Here is a 17098-nt window from a genome sequence, read left to right as displayed (position 1 = left end):
TATTGAAGAGAAGTTTAAATTAGAACATTTTAAGAGGCCTCTGTATTCCCAGTGTACACCTTTGCCCTTACCTGTAACACAGTATTGACTGCAAAACAGTCAATTGAGAGCTCAATGCACACTGTAGGGTAACAGCCAGGGTTGTTGACCTCGATGTTCCCTCCCTCTTCTGTCACTACACTGAGTCTATTGTTTGAGAAGACAAAAAAACAATTGTTTATTAGGATTTAAATAAATATTGTTTACTAGCTACATGTTTAATAACCTTGCTACATCACATTACCTGGAGTATAATAAATGTGTGTTGAGAAAGCAGTTTTTGAATCATGATACTGGTAGTTAAAGTGATTTTCATATGATCTAGAGATCTGTTTTCCTGAGTGTTCGTGATTTGTTTCTACCAATAATTGAAAGGATTAAAACAAGCTTTGTGCCTTACTCTGCTAAAAATTTCCCTAATGTAAAGAAAACCTCATTTGACCTATCAGAATGCTGAAAAGTGAGTCTTCAAAGAGAACACCTACTAGCAATCTGTTCCCTTTGCTTTGTGTGTTTGCTAAACCAACCTAATGCAGTGCATGTTTAACTTTCCCACTATTTGCTAAACCAATCAAATTGCTTCATTGAGTTCAGCTTTACTTTTGTTTGTGTTCACACATAATCATTTCAAGGTCCTATGAAAATCATTCGTATTGAGAAAGAGGAACAGAAACTGGAACTTACTTTTCAACTGCCAAGTGACATTGTGTTGTTCCAGAAAATATCCATAACTATTTATGGTTTGAATCCCCGCACCCCTCTGGAAATTCCAGTTAAGCCCAATACTTTCCTTTAAAAATTGAGACGTCCCACCCCCTTGGAATTTCCAAGGGATGGGTATGGATATTTTCTGTTACTACACATTTCTTCATTTAGTAAATCAACAGACCTGTTATCATCATCTTCCTTGCCGCCCAGATCAGGTCTATCAGTTGGCGACATCCACAGCAAGTGATTGTGCTTCTGAAGGTGGCGAGCATAAAAAACGTCCGCGGCAAACAAGGTGGGATCTGACAGGACGTTCCCCACTGGAACATGAAAGTATTGTGCTAGTTCCAGCTGCGTCTAGTGGGAAGATTGAAATGAATTCATTACATCAGGGCCTCACAGAAAGAATTGTGTAAATTGATGGATTTACACCCTTCTCTGACAAAGCTTTTACTTATAACTGTTATTAAACAAAACAATGCTGAAAACTCTCTATAATGACTGTAAGTATATTTCTAAATATTAATATTTGTGACCTTATACACCATTTTAATAAGTCGAAACACCATTTTGAATATTTAACTTTCCGCGAATGACGTTGTTAATGAAATATTCATCTGCGCCTCGACGTATTAAAATGAAGTATCTACCATTGTAATAAGCCGAGGTGTCATTTTGAATATTTTATTTATGACGTCATTCGCGGAAAAATAAAAATTCAAAATGGCCCTTCGACTTATTAAAAGGGTGTATACAAGCTTAAAAGTTCAAAGGTTTGTCCTATGAAGAAAAAAATCGTGGGTGATTACAAAATTGTGCATGCTAACTCTACATCTTATATTTTATGCCCACCTGGAAGAACATGTCCACTTCAAGGTAATGATGGATCATCCTTCTGGCAGCATGACGCTGCCAGTTAAGAACATTATGCTGAGCATTGCTGCAAGGTAAATAATAATAATAAAAATATTGTCCACCTGGTTAATTTTTGTGAGAGTATAGAGGTCATGGTAATGTTTATATGCACCTGTAGTTGGTAACAATTAACATAGTCTGCATACGGGCCTATAGCTAGTGGCCCATCAGGACAGTGCTTATCCAGGTTTCGGTAGCATGAAGCAACTAGGATGTATTTTTACCCTACCCATGGCCACTGGATGGGATGTTAGTCCATCACAGGGCTATGCCCAAGCATTAAATTTAACAGTACCCATTTATACATCTGGGTAGACAGAGGCACTGTGTTAGTAAAGTGTTTTGCCCAAGAACACAATGCAGTGCCCTGATCTGGGCTCAAACCCAGACCACCCAATGGAGAGTCCAGTGCACAAACCATTGGACCTCCATTCCTACCATACCAATTAACATGAAAGGCATTGTTTAAAGTCAATTTTAGCCTAGCTCTTTTGAATAGAAGGGGATGCCTTAGATACCTGGTACACTAATAATGGGAGGTGGCCCCAGGAAAAAGAGGAGACAGACACAGTGCACGTCAAGCAAATTCAACTTGTGGTAAACAACATCAGGGCTCGACCCCCCCCCCCCCCAAAAAAAAAAAAAAAGAGATCATGCTTAGGGCCTAGGCCACAGGATGAATGCCACTTTTCAGCTGCTTTAAGCCTGGCTAATAAATTTACCACCAATACAATCTGTGTTTAAACCCCCCCACTACGCTAGTTACAACACCACAACAAGTAAACAGAAGTGAATTTCGGAAAAAAAAAAATTTTCTATTATGTTCTTACCTGTCACTGTATGGTAGACACACAAGAGGGAACTCTTGGAGCCCAGGGATAGATGATGTTAGGTGACTAAGATCTAAAGAAGAAAAATAGAAACAAGGCAAAAGTAATTTTATTATCAGCCGTTGATCATGGAAAAACGAGATCTTTTAAAGGGCTCTCCTGGGAGAAATTAATGTTGAAAGACACACTGAGATCTTAAATTAAAACTGAAATCTAAAATAGTTGAAGCAGTAAGTACATAAAAGGCAAAAACATGAGTTTTACCCCAAGGAGACTGCACCATGATCATTGTAGGTCCTCGCTTCTCTTCTTTGTAGTTCATGAGGAATCTTTGAATAGCTCTGTAGGTCTGTAAAAATTTACATGTTGAATACAACTACTTTAAACTCAGTTAAGAAAATAACAACCCCGGAAACTTATTAATAACTCTGGTTTTATAATGTCAATAACATAATACACATTCTTGATTTTGTCAGCATGTAATTTTTTATACCTGTCTAGAATCAGTATCAACTCTGACATCAAATGTAAAATTCTCTGGTGGGAGAAAACCTTCATCTCCATCCCTCTCAACTCTGTAAGAGATAACATGGAGTTAAGTATGACAAATTTGAAGACCGACAATCCTCCTCCCAGCTGCAACCATGTTGTAGCAAGCTGTATATCACACAGACACATTATATACAGACCAAACAAACGAGTTAAGACAGCAAGGCTGGTTAAAATCGCTCACAGATCAAACGGGTCTGACAGGGTGGAACTGTCAAATGGGTCGGATAGGTCAGTTGGGTCAGACATGCCAAATCAGTCAGACAGGCTAGGTTGGACTGGTCAGGTGGATGTAATAGGTTAGACTGGTCAAAAATGTTTGGCGAGTTGGACTGGTCAAATTGGTTAGATATCTAGGTTGGACTGGTCAGATAGGTCAGCATCGAAGGGCAACAAACTACATTTGCATGGATCCCAGGTTTTCTTTCTCAATACTATATGTCAAACTAGATGGGTCAAACGGGTCTAACAGGTTGGACTGGTCAGATGAGTATGAGAGGTTGGAAATGTCAAACAGGTCAGATAGTAACTAAGAAAATTTTAATTCGCGTTATTTTAAGGAGTGTTAATTTCCTATAAGTAAGACTGGTCAAATGGCTCCAACAGGTTGGACTGGTCAAATGGAACAGATAGGTTTGGTTGGACTGGTCACACAGGTTTGAAAGGTCAGACAGGTTAAATGGGTCTGGCAGGTTGGAACTGTCAAATAGGACAGAAAGTTGGACTGGACAGATGCATCAGACAGGTCTAACAGGTTGAGCTGCTCGGGTGGGTCAGCCAGACTGGGTTGGACTGGCCAAATGGGTCTAACAGGTTGGACAAGTCAGATGGGTCAGACAGGCTAGGCTAGACTGGTCAGATAGGTTAGCATCAGGCTTTCTTCTCAATACTATTGACCACATATTTTTTTAACAATGACTATTTCCCCCCCCCCACCCCCCAAAAAAACTATCTAACACATCAATATCAAGATCTTTCTATATTACAAAAGAGACCCCTGTAGATATATACCTTGCTGTTCTTTCTGCTTGATACAGGGATGACAGGTTGGGCATTTGGTTATTTCTTACTGCATCTATGACAAACACAGAGGCCTGCAGAGGCAATGTGCAAGACATGAGGGTAAGAATTTAGAATTCCATATGCATGTTTTTTTTTTTAAGAACAGAAGTTCAGAAAAAAGCTTCAATTGCACTAATTATTTCGGGCCTTTCTTATGTGTATACAAGATGAACCGTACCTTGCGAGAAGCTGGGATGAAGATAGCCAGTATAACACGATTATCTCTGCGTGGGATACAGGAAAAAACAAGTAAATATGTGTAAACACATAAGAGCTCCCTTCCCACCCATGCAATTTGGTGAAAACTTAATGATGTCACAAGTGTCAGAAAGCAGAAATGCATTCTCTGGCCAGCATGCAACCAGCTCCCAGGTCCTTACATGTACTTTGTGCTCCCTTGGAATCGAAGAGGAAGAGAATGCCTTAATAATTTATTAAAAGACTAAGCTGGCATGCAGTCATCTGAGCAGCATGCCAGCAAACTATAACTTCTTTTGCAAGTATTCCTTTGGCTAATCATCAAATCTTATTACTCCCACAACCATTCCTGAGTGATTTATAGTAAAGTCTGCATGTAGCCAAAACAATCAACTGTGAGACAAGAAAACACTACATAAAGAAAAACTTACGAGGAGCTGTGGTAAAAATACATTCTCTTCACATTCACATTCTCCATGTAGGAACACTCTGCAAGAGTCTTGAAGTCCAGCTGGTCCAGATCAAAAGTGTCCAAATCCTAAAAGTTGCATAATTAATATAAGAGCTTCAACAAGGACAATATTTAATAGGAAAATGGCCTTCCTTGTAAATACAATTAAAATTAGGAAATTTAAAATATCAGTACTAACCTTTCCATTAAAAAGCTTTGCAAAGATCTTATTCACTTTACAAACACAACCAAGTTTGATTATTGCTCTCATAGACAGTGGAACCTTAAAGTTAAAAAATATCAAAACAAAATATACAATGTTACTACCAAGGTGTGTGACCACAAAAGCAACAAACAGTGGATATTATCACACTTGACATGGTTATGTTAAAGTTGTGTAACACAAAAAGTGAAAGTAAAATTCCAAGAGTCAAGGTCAAATGTTAACTTAAATGTCAAAAGGGCTAAAATTTATGGTAAAAATTTTTAATGTTTGGGTCAAAAGTCAAACTCAAATGTAAGGAGTTAAGGTCAAAAGCCAAATCAAGGTCAAATCTTAATAAAAAAAAGCATTAAAAGTTAAAAGTCAAAAGTTAAAGTCAGATATCCAGAGTTAAGGTCAAAAGTCAAATCAAGGACAAATATTAAGAGTAAAGGTCAAAAGGAAATGCCAAATATCAAGGTCAAAAGTCAATGATGAAAGTCAAAAGTTGAAAGTCAACTTCAAATATCGAGAGTTGAGGTTGACAGTAAACTAAAGGTCAAAAGTAGAAAGCAAGATAATGTCTGAGTAAACAAGTTATGTTGAAAGTCAAGAGTCAGGGTTAATTCAAATTCGAAGAAACCCTATTAAAATGTCACACAGTCAAGAATTTCCTGGAACCATATCAACAGACGAAAAGAGAGAAACTTCTGGGATTGGACATGATGGTGGGATAGCACAGGGTGATGAGCCTTAAAAGTGAGCAATAAGAAGCTTGATAAACATTATTCCAGACATATTAAAACCTTATATCGGACATAAGGTAAGTTCATACCTGTGACTCATAAATTCCTTCAATGTCAGGTGATGACAGATCTGTAGCAAGCTCACTGACAAAAAGCAGACAAACATGTTAGAAAAGCAGAAAGAGACTCTCAAAGTTAATAAGTATTGTCTTCAAACAATTCTAAAAACTTGCTTAGGTTTCTTTTTTTCTTAAGTAGCAAATTGTTTATAAAAGAGAAATGCTAATTTCATATCCACAAATTGCTACGGTAATTAATAATTTTGGAATTTCTATGCTTTTAACTGTGTCTTCATTTAGCCCAAGTAAAGCATCTCCTCGTTAATAAGAGGAGATGCATTGCAGTAAGAATAAGTCAAATGCAAACAGTGTTTCACATGACACTAACAATTCTGTAAAGACAAATTTTCCTAGCAGTAACAATGTATTCTGTTTACACATTTCTGGGTCCGGATAATCTGCGAGCCAGCGAGCCATGCGAGCCATTTCCGTTAGCCTAAATAGCACATTGGTTAGCCTAAATAGCATTTCGGTTAACCTAAATAGCACTCTGGTTAGCCTACAGTTAGCTTAGGTAGCTTGCAGTTAGCCTTTTATTGGGATTAGGGATTTCTGGCTTGCATGGCTCGCATGCCTCACGAGTCATGCGAGCCATTCAGGTTAGCCTAAATAACACATCGGTTAGCCTACATATCACTCCGGTTAGCCTAAATAGTACTCTGGTTAGCCTACAGTTAGTTTAGGGAGCTTGCGGTTAGCCTTTTATTGGGATTTGGGATTTCTGGCTCGCTGGTTCGCATATTATCCTAACTCCACATTTCTTACCTTGAGTGATCCCTGAAGATTTTTTCAGGGACAGTGTACTCATAAAGGTTAAGAACTGTGTGAGAACGTGGTAGAGTTCGGGAAACTTTCTTCCAAGCTGTAAGGTCGTCAATAAAAAGATGTTAAAAAATAACAGTCTCATTACAGAAAACTTTTTCATAACTTGGATGTATTACAAATAAGGAAGTTTGAGTTTATTAAGATTGGTAACTGCAGATACATTACATGCACACTGTTATGTTATCCTTCAGAATATTTTATAGGATAAACATCATCCAAAGCATACCCCATACTGCCCAAGCTTATCCAGGTTTCCATAGCATGAAAGGACTAGGAGGGATTAGAAGCCCCTCCTAGTCCCCCAACCCCACCCCACCCAGCATTAAATTAGCCAATTCCAGTTTATACTCCTGGGAGGAGAGGAAGGCACTGTGGATATTAAGTGTCTTGCCCAAGAACACAACACAACAACCCTGGCCAGGGTTCAAGCCCAGCACACTAAACTATTAGGCCACTGCACCTCTAAAACTAAACTATATACCAGCAATCTTTATTGTAAGACTCACAATCTTGGTGAAACTTTTAATGACTCCTTACTATAAAATTATAACACCTAGTTTGAATGTATCTATTTCTCATAGAAGCTATTGAAGGGGTTTATACTAATAATATAGGAAAACAGGACTAACTTGTTCCAGCTCCTTCTTTTGGGGTGTGGCAATTTACATAGAAAATCCTTGGCACATTGACTTTGATGGCATGAAGATCGGCTCCCACTAAAGCCCACACTTTGAACGTTCCTGGATCATCAGTCTCAGCCAACTGTAATAAGAAAACAGCAAAACATTTCTGTGTCAGTTTAATAGAAGTAAAGTAGCTTAAACTGTTATACATGCTTGAACTGTTATACAGTACTTCCACTGTGACTCTCCCCACACCTTGGTGGGGAGAGGCACAGTGGAAGTACTGTCTTGCCCAAGAACATGGCATAGTGAGCCAAGCTAAGGACTAAGACCTAGACCACAGGTCCACTCGGGGAAGTAGCTACATTTTGCAACAGGCGAAATTTTCTTGATCACATGTGAAAAATTTGGGTCTCATTAAAAGAAAGATCTAACCAGACACAGTTTTTAGCTGGAAAAATCAAGTCCTCAGGTGGTTAATTTTTCTGCCTTCTGCCTATTAATTAAATCCCTGCCAGTGCACTAACCAACAGGCCTCCATGTCTTCCTGAAAGAGATGATGAAAGCATGAAAACTATATGACAAGTCCATCCCACCCCATGTGTGTCAGCTAATCCTTATTTCACCTGAATTATCTGCCAAGGAGTGTCTACAAGGGACCTTGCTTGCTGTCTCATAAAAGTCGACAATCCAGTTGATGGACCACGCCCAACTGCTAGTGTGCTTATACCCATTGTGTCTGCTTCCTTGCGTAGACGCTTCCTCTCCGCTCGTTGTTTGGATTGAAATTCCCACTTTTTCTTTTGGAATGCAAGCCATTTCTCCTTTTCTTCCTGGAAGGGAAAACATTGTATCAAATGCATTTATTTTATTTCCCAGCACACAGTTAGTTTGATTTCATTTTTCCCACACAATTCCCACAATTTTTTCCCACACTATGTACTAAACATATGTGTCCTAGACTATCCTAGACTTACTTTGCTACATCATACACTAACTTTCCACAACTAACTATTCTAGACTTTATGTATGTATCCTACAAACACTCCTAGACTAACTATCCCAGACTAACTGCCCTAGGCTAACTAGACTAATATATAAAATACCGGTAGACTACCCTAGACTAACTTCTCTAGACTAACTGTCTTAGACGAACTATCTTTGTCTAACCATCTTAGACTTACTATCCAAGACTATCCTAGACTATGCTAGTATTAACTATCCTAGACTAACCATCCTACCTTGTTCGGTCCCCACTGGGGTGGCTCTCCAAGCACCTCCCTCCAAGACTGTGACAGCTGTCCGTCACTCTGCTGGGAGGAGTTTTGATCGTTGCTCTTAGAAAAGCTGCTTCCGAGCGTCATTTGTCCACGTTTTCTTTTTGTGGCCACAGGTATACCAGTTGATGTCAATCCCTTGCTGGCGATGTCCTCTATATCCAGTGATTGGCTGGTGGGGGGACTGTGGTTGTCTTGATTGTTATTGTTGTCCTGTGGCTGTGTGAGAATTTACCAAGAGTCAAGTTGTACCAGCATTGTTCATCTTCAGAGTGCAGGGAGTAAATTCTTTGCTCCTATTATTTTATTCATTCCTACTATTTATTCTATAGCATTCTAGTTCTCACTGTGTGTTCTGAGTTGTATATGCGTGTACCGACCTAAACTTGTATAAATGTAATTGCAAATCTGGCTACCTGCCCGTTTAACTCTCCAGTTATTTCAGGTAGCCAGGCCCCTTTCTCTATTAATATATAATCTTTGCACATAAAAACATATTTATATGACCAAAGGGGAAATAAAGTTTCTTCTTCTTCTTCTTCTTCTTGTTGAAGACAATTTTGCATTTTTTTGTAGATCGATTCATTAAAAAAAAAAAAACACAGAAATTGCAAAAATTATATCACACAAAATTTTGTGCCACAGGGTACATTTCCCTTCAAACAAATAAAAAACAGACCTTTTTCTTGGGAAGTGGTGCAAACATGGCATTGATCTTTTGCTGCTTGAATACGTCATTTCTCTCCAACAGTCTCTTGTGCAACCAGTCAGGATGAGTGCAGCGTGGCACAGGGTTGCTAACCTGAACACAAACAAAACAATGAAATCTATGATTTCTGTTTCCATTTAACAATAAAGCTAAAATCCTTACTCTGATTGGCTGAGAGTAAACCAAATCCAATTATATGTAATTCAGTGGTTATAGCTGTATTCAGCACAGGAATTTCAAATAGAGCAAATTTCAATAAAGGCTTCAATGAGGGTAGAGATTGAAACAAAAAGATATATTGAAATAATATTGTTGAAGGCTGAAATATTTTTACCAACGTTATGTTTGTGCTGTTTTTAAAAGTTGCTGCAAAACTGTAGGGGTTTCATTAAGGGCCAGCCACGGGGCAAATCAACCGGCTGTAAACACAACTTTGCCCAGCTGTTTTTTACATCTTAACCGCGTTCAGTTTACCAAAAAGGGTAGAGTCTTACTGATACTTTGCCAAGGTGCAAAAACCCTTACGCCCACTTGTTCCAAACCTTGATGCATCCCCTGAAACTGCAAAGACCTCTTTCTCTTTAAATTATAATTTTATAATAAATTAGGGACGGACCATTATTTTCTTGGAGGGGGGATGAAAAATTTTCCTCTGCAAACTTTTTTTATAGTTTATGCACCTCTGCAAACATTTTTTTTTTCGAAATCCTTACTATTTTTTGTTATACATATCGCTTTTGCAAACAATTTATTTTGTCTTTCCAGGCCCTGCAAACAATTTTTTTCAATATTTTTCATCCACCCCCCTCCAAAAAAATAATGGTCCGTCCCTTATTATAATTATAGACTTTTTTGTACCCCTTGCAATGCTGCTGGAATGGTGATAATCTTCTGTATACAACTGTTCAACCTCTCAATGTAATATTGCCAATCCAAGATATCTCTGATATCAAAGCTGCTCATTGACGCGTCTTTCAACCACCGTCGCAGGTAATGCTTCTTCACACTGTCCTCTGTTTGAAAGATTGCCAAGGGGATGGCTCTTTCAGTAACTGGTGATCCCTCGGGCTTCCTTGAAATGATGAACCGACAGCTGAGACCTTTGTCTTTGACCATCTGGTCTCCAAGAAATTCTGACAGTCTTTTTGCAGTACTGATTGAAGTTGATTTCTGTCCTTCGTAATCCTCAAGCTTTCTTGACATGCTACGGTTTTCACAGATTAGTTCAAAGAGTTCACTGTCTGGCATATTTGTTGCCTGAAAAATACAATTATTTTGGGTAAGAAGTGTACCGTATCAGCAGATCTTTGGGGATTGCAATAACCTGCTCCAACTTACTCAGTTAAATTAAAGGAAATTAGAACTGTGACAGTGGGTTTGGATACATGATCTTAATTAGCATAGATTTTTTTGTTTTTGTTCGCTTTTTACTCCGTAGTTTTACTTTTGATTGACAAGGTTATTTTATCAAATACTCGAAAGAGTATTTCATCACGTCTCCAAACACTTCATCATATTTCCTACTCTTTTCTCTGTGTTTGGAAATGCGATGAAAAACACACCCTCTTGTTCTTCATAAATGACATGAAATAAATTATCTTCATCGGGGATGAAAAGGTTTCATTTGACACATAAAAAAGAAAAGTAGAAATACAACAGAGGGCAAAGAGAAAGCCTACAAGTGTCAGAGCCAGTTCAGACATTGTTTGTCCAGTTGCCATGAGCAGGACATAAGGTAAAGACTGTGTCCGAGCAAAGTGGCCCATACAGCTGGAACGTATCCCGGTTTCCGTAGCATTAAGCGACTAGGGTATGGCTACTCCTCCTTGGATGGGATGCTAGTCCATCGCAGGGTCACCCCCAGCAGTAAATTTGCCGGTAACCATTGATACTAAGGACCTCAATATAAAAAAGGCCAGTCTCTTACCTTACTGTAAAGAACATCAAGCCAATAGTTTGCAACTTTAGCTACTGCTGCATATACTTCATCCAATGACTTCCCTTGAAGAAAAGCTTCAAATACAGATGACTGGAAAATCTTCACCAGCTGTAGCTCACCACGGCGCTTCACTTCAAATCCTTTCAACTCAGCAAGGGAGCCATCATCGTTGAAAACAGCATACCTTAAGATTAGGATAACCATCACCATCATCATCATCATTATCAAGTGGGAATACTTGTGAGGATAAATGTATTAAAACGATACTTGCAGTGTTCCCAAGTATGCCTTAGTTTGCACAAGTTGTACCATTTTATTAACATATTAAAGTAACAAAAAATTCATTTGTATAAGAAATTTCCAGCATCTAGAGGAAATGATTGTGAGTGCTACATTTAAAGGGACATGGTCAGCGTTCTTACCGCGCTGACCTGGTTACTAGTTTTCACGTTTTGAAAAAAGACCACTGTGGACTTTTTTCAAAACAAACCTTCAGAAATCTGCTTCAATCTTCTCAGTGTTTCACTAAATGGGAAAATTTAGAAGAAAAAAAAAACACTGAGAAGATTGAAGCAGATTTCTGAAGGTTCTCTACGCGTATTTTGATTTCGGGTTAAGGTGGACTTTCTTCAAAACGTGAACGCTGACCATGTCCCTTTAATAATAACAACTATAATAATAATTAACATTTATATAACATTTATCAAACTTAAACACTGGCTGATCTGAACTGAGAAGGGTGCATCATTCCCCGGGGATGAAAAGGTAAGCAAGGATTTGAGAAGGAATAGACAGATATTGGACACCAAAGATGGCAAAACCAGGGAACAAACAATCACACTGTACATGCACTCTTAGTGATTTCTACAACTTACAGAACAGTCCCAGCCCTCTTTCAGCTTTGAAGAACTTAACCTTTCCATAAGTAATTTTTCTTTTTTTCAAAATTGATACCTTTTCTTTAGTTTCTTCCCTTCTTCTTTGGAGGCTGGAAGAATCATTGCCTTGTAGGGCCCATCAACCTAGCAATGTATTAAACCAATAAGTTATCATTTTCAAATAGCTTAGATCAATGAATGAAGTCAGAGATATATTAGTCTGAATTGGTAACTACAATCAAAGTGGTTGACTTATGTGGATTGCTTTTTGTGAAAAGTTCTAGTTGGACCACACCAAACCAATAAAACTCAGGTCAATCCTCAACAGGCAAATTGTGAACATTTTTGCCAATCAATGGATGGTATTCCTGATGATCCATGATACACCAACAATAATTATTATTAATAGTCAAAGAAATTTTTAAAAATAGAAATGTGAGGTATGCCCACACTTAACACCCTTAATTTTAATTTATTTAAGAGATTATTAATTATTCACTTAACAATTCATGTACAAAGATAATTCACCTCAAAAAAGATTGAATTCTCACTCCTAATTTCATACGTCAGATTATCTGCATCTGTAAGTTCATGGTACTGATCATTGGTGTAATGGTTCTGAAAGGAGAGAACAACAGCATGACAAAATGTGCTTACTAAATGTTGGTGGTGACTTTTAAAAAAACTGTCAAGTGACCTGAGTGATTAAAAAGCTTAGGTCTGAACTTGAGACAATTCCAGCTTGCTGTTTGGACAAACAGCCCTCAAATTTTGCTTGCCTAAGACAGTTGCCTGCTGTTTACATGATTCCGGAATGACTTTCATTCCGGAAGGAAACTCGTTCCGGAATGAAGTTTGTTCTGCATTTACATGACAGAGTCGACCGGCTCAACCAAAGGCATTTTCACGTGCGCGGCTTTCGCGCGAGATCAAAACAAGATATGGTGCATGTTTCGCGCAAACATGTTTTTGTGCCCATAAATGGCCGTATCGGCAATTTTAACAAGTACTTTGACCATAGAGCTGCTCCTTTGGGCTAAACAGTAAATGCTATTATGTTTTTTCGCTCTGAATTCAAACTGTGGAGTCTGTATGCGGTTCATGAGTTGCGATTTCATATCGGAACGAAATTCGTTCCGTGTTTACATGATACCAGAATGAAATGTCATTCCAGAACGAAACTTTCATTCCGGAATGAAAACCGGAATGAACTCATTCCGGAATGACTTGACTTTCATCTCGGTATCATGTAAACAGATACAGAGAAATGTATGGGGATGGAATGAACTCGTTCCGGAATGAAAGTCATTCTGGAATCATGTAAACAGGCCCTTAGTTTACATTTTCTACAATTATTTTGGTTGGCAGATGACTTGCCTGGACCCTTGCCCATTGGGCAACAGAACATGAAAAGTTGCTTGCCCAGCAAGGAAATCTACTTGTCCTGGACGACCAGATGGTACTTTTTTTCAGGCCCTGCCCAAATGAGATGACCTCCTTGTAACAAATGGTAAAGTTTTACTTAGCTCATGGATAGATACCTTAACCATGATGTTCAACATGGCTCCAGGGTAAGATATTGCCACTTTGCTCTTCTTAGGGTTGCTTGTAGTAATCTAGAAGCACAAAAACCTTAAGTGAACATTTTTTAATGTGAATAATACAGTCAACTATCGTTACAGCGGACATGCTTGGGCGTGGTTTAGAGTCTGTTATAGCGAGAGTCTGTTATTGCAGGAGTCATTTCCAGTCAAACCTTTTTTGCTGGGGATCTGGATTTTGTCCGTTATAGTGAGTGTCCGCAATAGCAGGGTGTCCACAAGGCGTGAGTTGACTGCACTATAAAATTTGTGCCGCTTTAGCTACTCAACTCTCAATGTAACTTGCAGCAGGGAGACACAACCCTCCAAGTTAAGACCATTTTAGTCGCCATGGCGACTAAAATTTTGGAGCTGACGACTAAATTGAAACTGAAGTCGCCAGATTGGCGACCTAAATTGAGAAGAAGGATTTAAAGCGTGAGCTTAATTTAGCGACTAAAATTTTTCACTGGCGACCAAACTTGAGCAGTTGGTGGCCAAATGGCCACTAAAGAAAAAAATAAACTTGGAGGGCTGAGACACAGACAGAGAATCCAGCTACCACAGGTGACAGAGCATTCTTTAACAGAAAGCCACCAGTCAATCAGAAACCATGCAAATTAATTTAAGTTCCTTTTTCCCCTTACATGTCAAAAGAGACCCTAAAAAACATCTTCAACTCTTTACCTGGAAGTTTTCAGGGAAACTTGCTGGCAGAACACACCAGATTCCATCTGTGTCCAATTCAAGGGGGCGTCTAAGAAAAACAAAAGATTCACAAGAATTAATAATTACTTAGTACCGGTACTTATTTCAACTTGCTTTTTTTGGTTTGTTCAACTTTGGTTTTTAAGTGTATGACAAACATCAGCTTCCTTTGATTTCCAGGTCCTCTGTCATCTAATTATCAAAGGTTTATGTTGTGAAATGGTAACTTCTCCAATAAAAATATAAAAAGACGATGTAAATAAAAAATAGCAGATCATTTTGGTCAATTAACTCACCCAATTTGTTCCACAATTTCTCTGGCTTGTCTGATAATGTTTGCTCCAGTGTGACAAACAATACCAGCCATTTCCATGGAGTACCATCGTGCACTGAAAAAAAAAAGGAATCAGCACCACATACCTGCATGACAGTCAGTCAGGAAGAACAGAAAATTTAAATAGCTTAAATTCTCAGAATTTTCCTGCTAATGGGAACTTAAAGTACCCATGGCCATAGCCTGCGTGGCAGGCGTAAAAAGGGAAGGGGAAAGGGAGAGGGGGAAAAGAAGGGGGAAGAGGGAGAGAGGGGTCCCTCCCCCTCTTGCCCCACTCCCCCTCCTTTTTTCCCTCTCTCTTCTCTCTTCTCTCTTCCCAACTCCCCCTCCCTCCCCTTTCGACGCCTGCTACGCAGGCTACCATGGCCATTAGTATCGAATGATACTAGAAATCTGTCTTGCTGACACACGTACACAAAATACAATCTCTTCTGCTCTTACCCCTTTCTCATGACGTAACCATAAAATGAGTTCAAAATACACTTGTGGGCCAGTTGAAGAGAATCATACAAAATCTCTTTGCTTTTACAACTGAAAAAACAACAACAACAATATATTTAATATTGTTATACATGTTGTATTTGGAAATCAGGTTTTTTGCTAATAACTTAGCTGGTGAGCAAAAAAGTGGTGACCTGTATGTTGGTCAGTAAAGACATGGAAAAGATTGGGAAGGAAGGGCAAAAACTAACTAGAAACAACTTAATCTTGAAAAATAATAATTTTTTACCTTTTGATCTCCTCAGCATCACCACTTTGCATTGCTGCTCCAAGTTTACGTTTCCACACCTTAAAGAAACACAAAGCACTTCAACAATCAAAGTTGGCAACAATATCTAAACAGCTGGTCTAGCAAGGTTGTTTTGTGTCTTAGGGCAATCAATCACAAATCAAAGTCTCTTCGAGATACCGACTTTTTTGCATGAAGTATGAGTCGAAGGTTTATCCTGTGCATTGTTCTTCGAACTTATCATTACAGTTGCTTTGTAGTTTAGTTTAACAATTTCCTATCTTCGCGGAGGAAATGCAGCCATATAATTTTGTCAAAAACGGCTTGTCCGCGCCGGGTATTTATACACATATTCCTCAACATTACACAAATAAACAGTGCAAATTTCACCGAGATCTGACAATTCTATACTTTAAAATTGCAAGGACCTTTCGAGGCAGTCGATTACGGCAGCGAAATTAGCAAATGAAACAGCAAAATATGCGTTCGACGCTTTGTTTTTGCGACGCCATATTTGAATTGTTATAGGTAGACCGCTGTTCAATGTGTTCAAGGCCGTATCGTTACGATTGCTCCACGAAAAAGCACGAAAAAAAATACGGATATTTCCGACTACTGTCGGAGAAAACATTGCGCATATAATTGCGGCGTAAACAAATCGATACACTCACGCTGCGTTTTGTCTGGTCTCTGCGAGGGTCGGATATCAAGACAGCTTCTTCGTGGGCTTAAGAAGGATTAAACAAAAGCCATATATACAGTGAATGCTTTCGAATTATATTTGAAGATGAAATACGAAAGAATTTTGCTGTCTTTGACTGAAATTCCACTCGAACTGCGTAAATACGATCGCATGTTGTAAAGCCGATTCATGCAACATTGCTGTCAACGCGAGGTCACGTCCCTTACGACCTAGGCTGATGACAAAATAGAATGGCGCTTGTAGCGACCAAATTTGGCCTAATTTTTAACCGCTCCTAAGCTAAAAGAAACCCCCATCTAAAAATATCTGGTTTGTAGAAAGGCATGATAAGATTAAAATTATTTGATAAAAGTTGACACTGGCTAAAATATTTACAGGACGTTTCGGCTACTGCTGTAGCCTTCTTCAGCAATATGTAAATTTAAAATGGCGTCCCTGGTGTTATAGGAATAAAAAACTAAAAAATGCAGAAAAAGGTGATAAGGAATGTACTGAATAAAAAGGGGGGTGGAATTCTAAAAACGCGACTAAAAAGGAAGAATAGGGGGTGGTATGCAATTAAAAATTGTTAAGTTTCTTATAAATGTTCGGGAATGCTGTGTTCATTAATAGCGTTTCCATCTCGGACTGAGTGCCACGCTTTGAGGAAAAGTCTTTGTCTCCAAACTGAAGACCGGTCGATAATGTCAACATTTTCCAGATCAATTTCATGATCGTTGAGCAAATGGTGTTCGGCCAATAGGGAATTTCTGTCCATTGTTGTTATCGCTTTAGCATGTTCTTTGATGCGTGTTTTTAGTGCGCGTGAGGTCTGGCCAATGTAAACACACGCACAGTCTTTGCATTTGATTTTATAAACAACACCTTTCGACGACTCTTCGCTGATTTTATCTTTGGGTTTTTTCAAAATATTGGCGATGGAACGAATGGGCTTGTGAGCCACTTTGACGTTGAAACCTTTGAGAACTCTTGA

The 17098-nt window shown here is 38.7% G+C and overlaps 1 protein-coding gene across 1 annotated transcript in view; it reads right to left on the bottom strand.

Annotated features, from left to right (window-relative positions):
- The window catches only part of LOC144663361 (DNA polymerase epsilon catalytic subunit A-like), a 53666-nt gene that overhangs the window by 11865 nt on the left and 24703 nt on the right, over positions 1-17098 (bottom strand). The window contains exons 25-49 of the mRNA XM_078524270.1: positions 15423-15481; positions 15134-15223; positions 14655-14747; positions 14338-14407; positions 13612-13686; positions 12599-12688; positions 12147-12214; positions 11181-11376; positions 10112-10510; positions 9224-9346; positions 8509-8763; positions 7894-8100; positions 7274-7406; positions 6585-6681; positions 5790-5844; positions 4952-5035; positions 4733-4839; positions 4282-4327; positions 4053-4135; positions 2986-3067; positions 2757-2841; positions 2493-2565; positions 1600-1687; positions 929-1104; positions 72-186 (exon numbers count right to left, since the gene is read on the bottom strand). Of these exons, the coding sequence (XP_078380396.1) occupies positions 72-186; positions 929-1104; positions 1600-1687; positions 2493-2565; positions 2757-2841; positions 2986-3067; positions 4053-4135; positions 4282-4327; positions 4733-4839; positions 4952-5035; positions 5790-5844; positions 6585-6681; positions 7274-7406; positions 7894-8100; positions 8509-8763; positions 9224-9346; positions 10112-10510; positions 11181-11376; positions 12147-12214; positions 12599-12688; positions 13612-13686; positions 14338-14407; positions 14655-14747; positions 15134-15223; positions 15423-15481 (2949 nt within the window). The remainder of the gene's footprint in view (positions 1-71; positions 187-928; positions 1105-1599; positions 1688-2492; positions 2566-2756; positions 2842-2985; positions 3068-4052; positions 4136-4281; positions 4328-4732; positions 4840-4951; positions 5036-5789; positions 5845-6584; positions 6682-7273; positions 7407-7893; positions 8101-8508; positions 8764-9223; positions 9347-10111; positions 10511-11180; positions 11377-12146; positions 12215-12598; positions 12689-13611; positions 13687-14337; positions 14408-14654; positions 14748-15133; positions 15224-15422; positions 15482-17098) is intronic.

Source organism: Oculina patagonica, chromosome 8 (assembly GCF_052425735.1).
Source record: "Oculina patagonica isolate OP01 chromosome 8, crgOcupat, whole genome shotgun sequence".
NCBI lineage: Eukaryota > Metazoa > Cnidaria > Anthozoa > Scleractinia > Oculinidae > Oculina > Oculina patagonica.
Note: the sequence above shows the minus strand (reverse complement) of the source record. Positions and strands in the feature narration are given on the sequence as shown.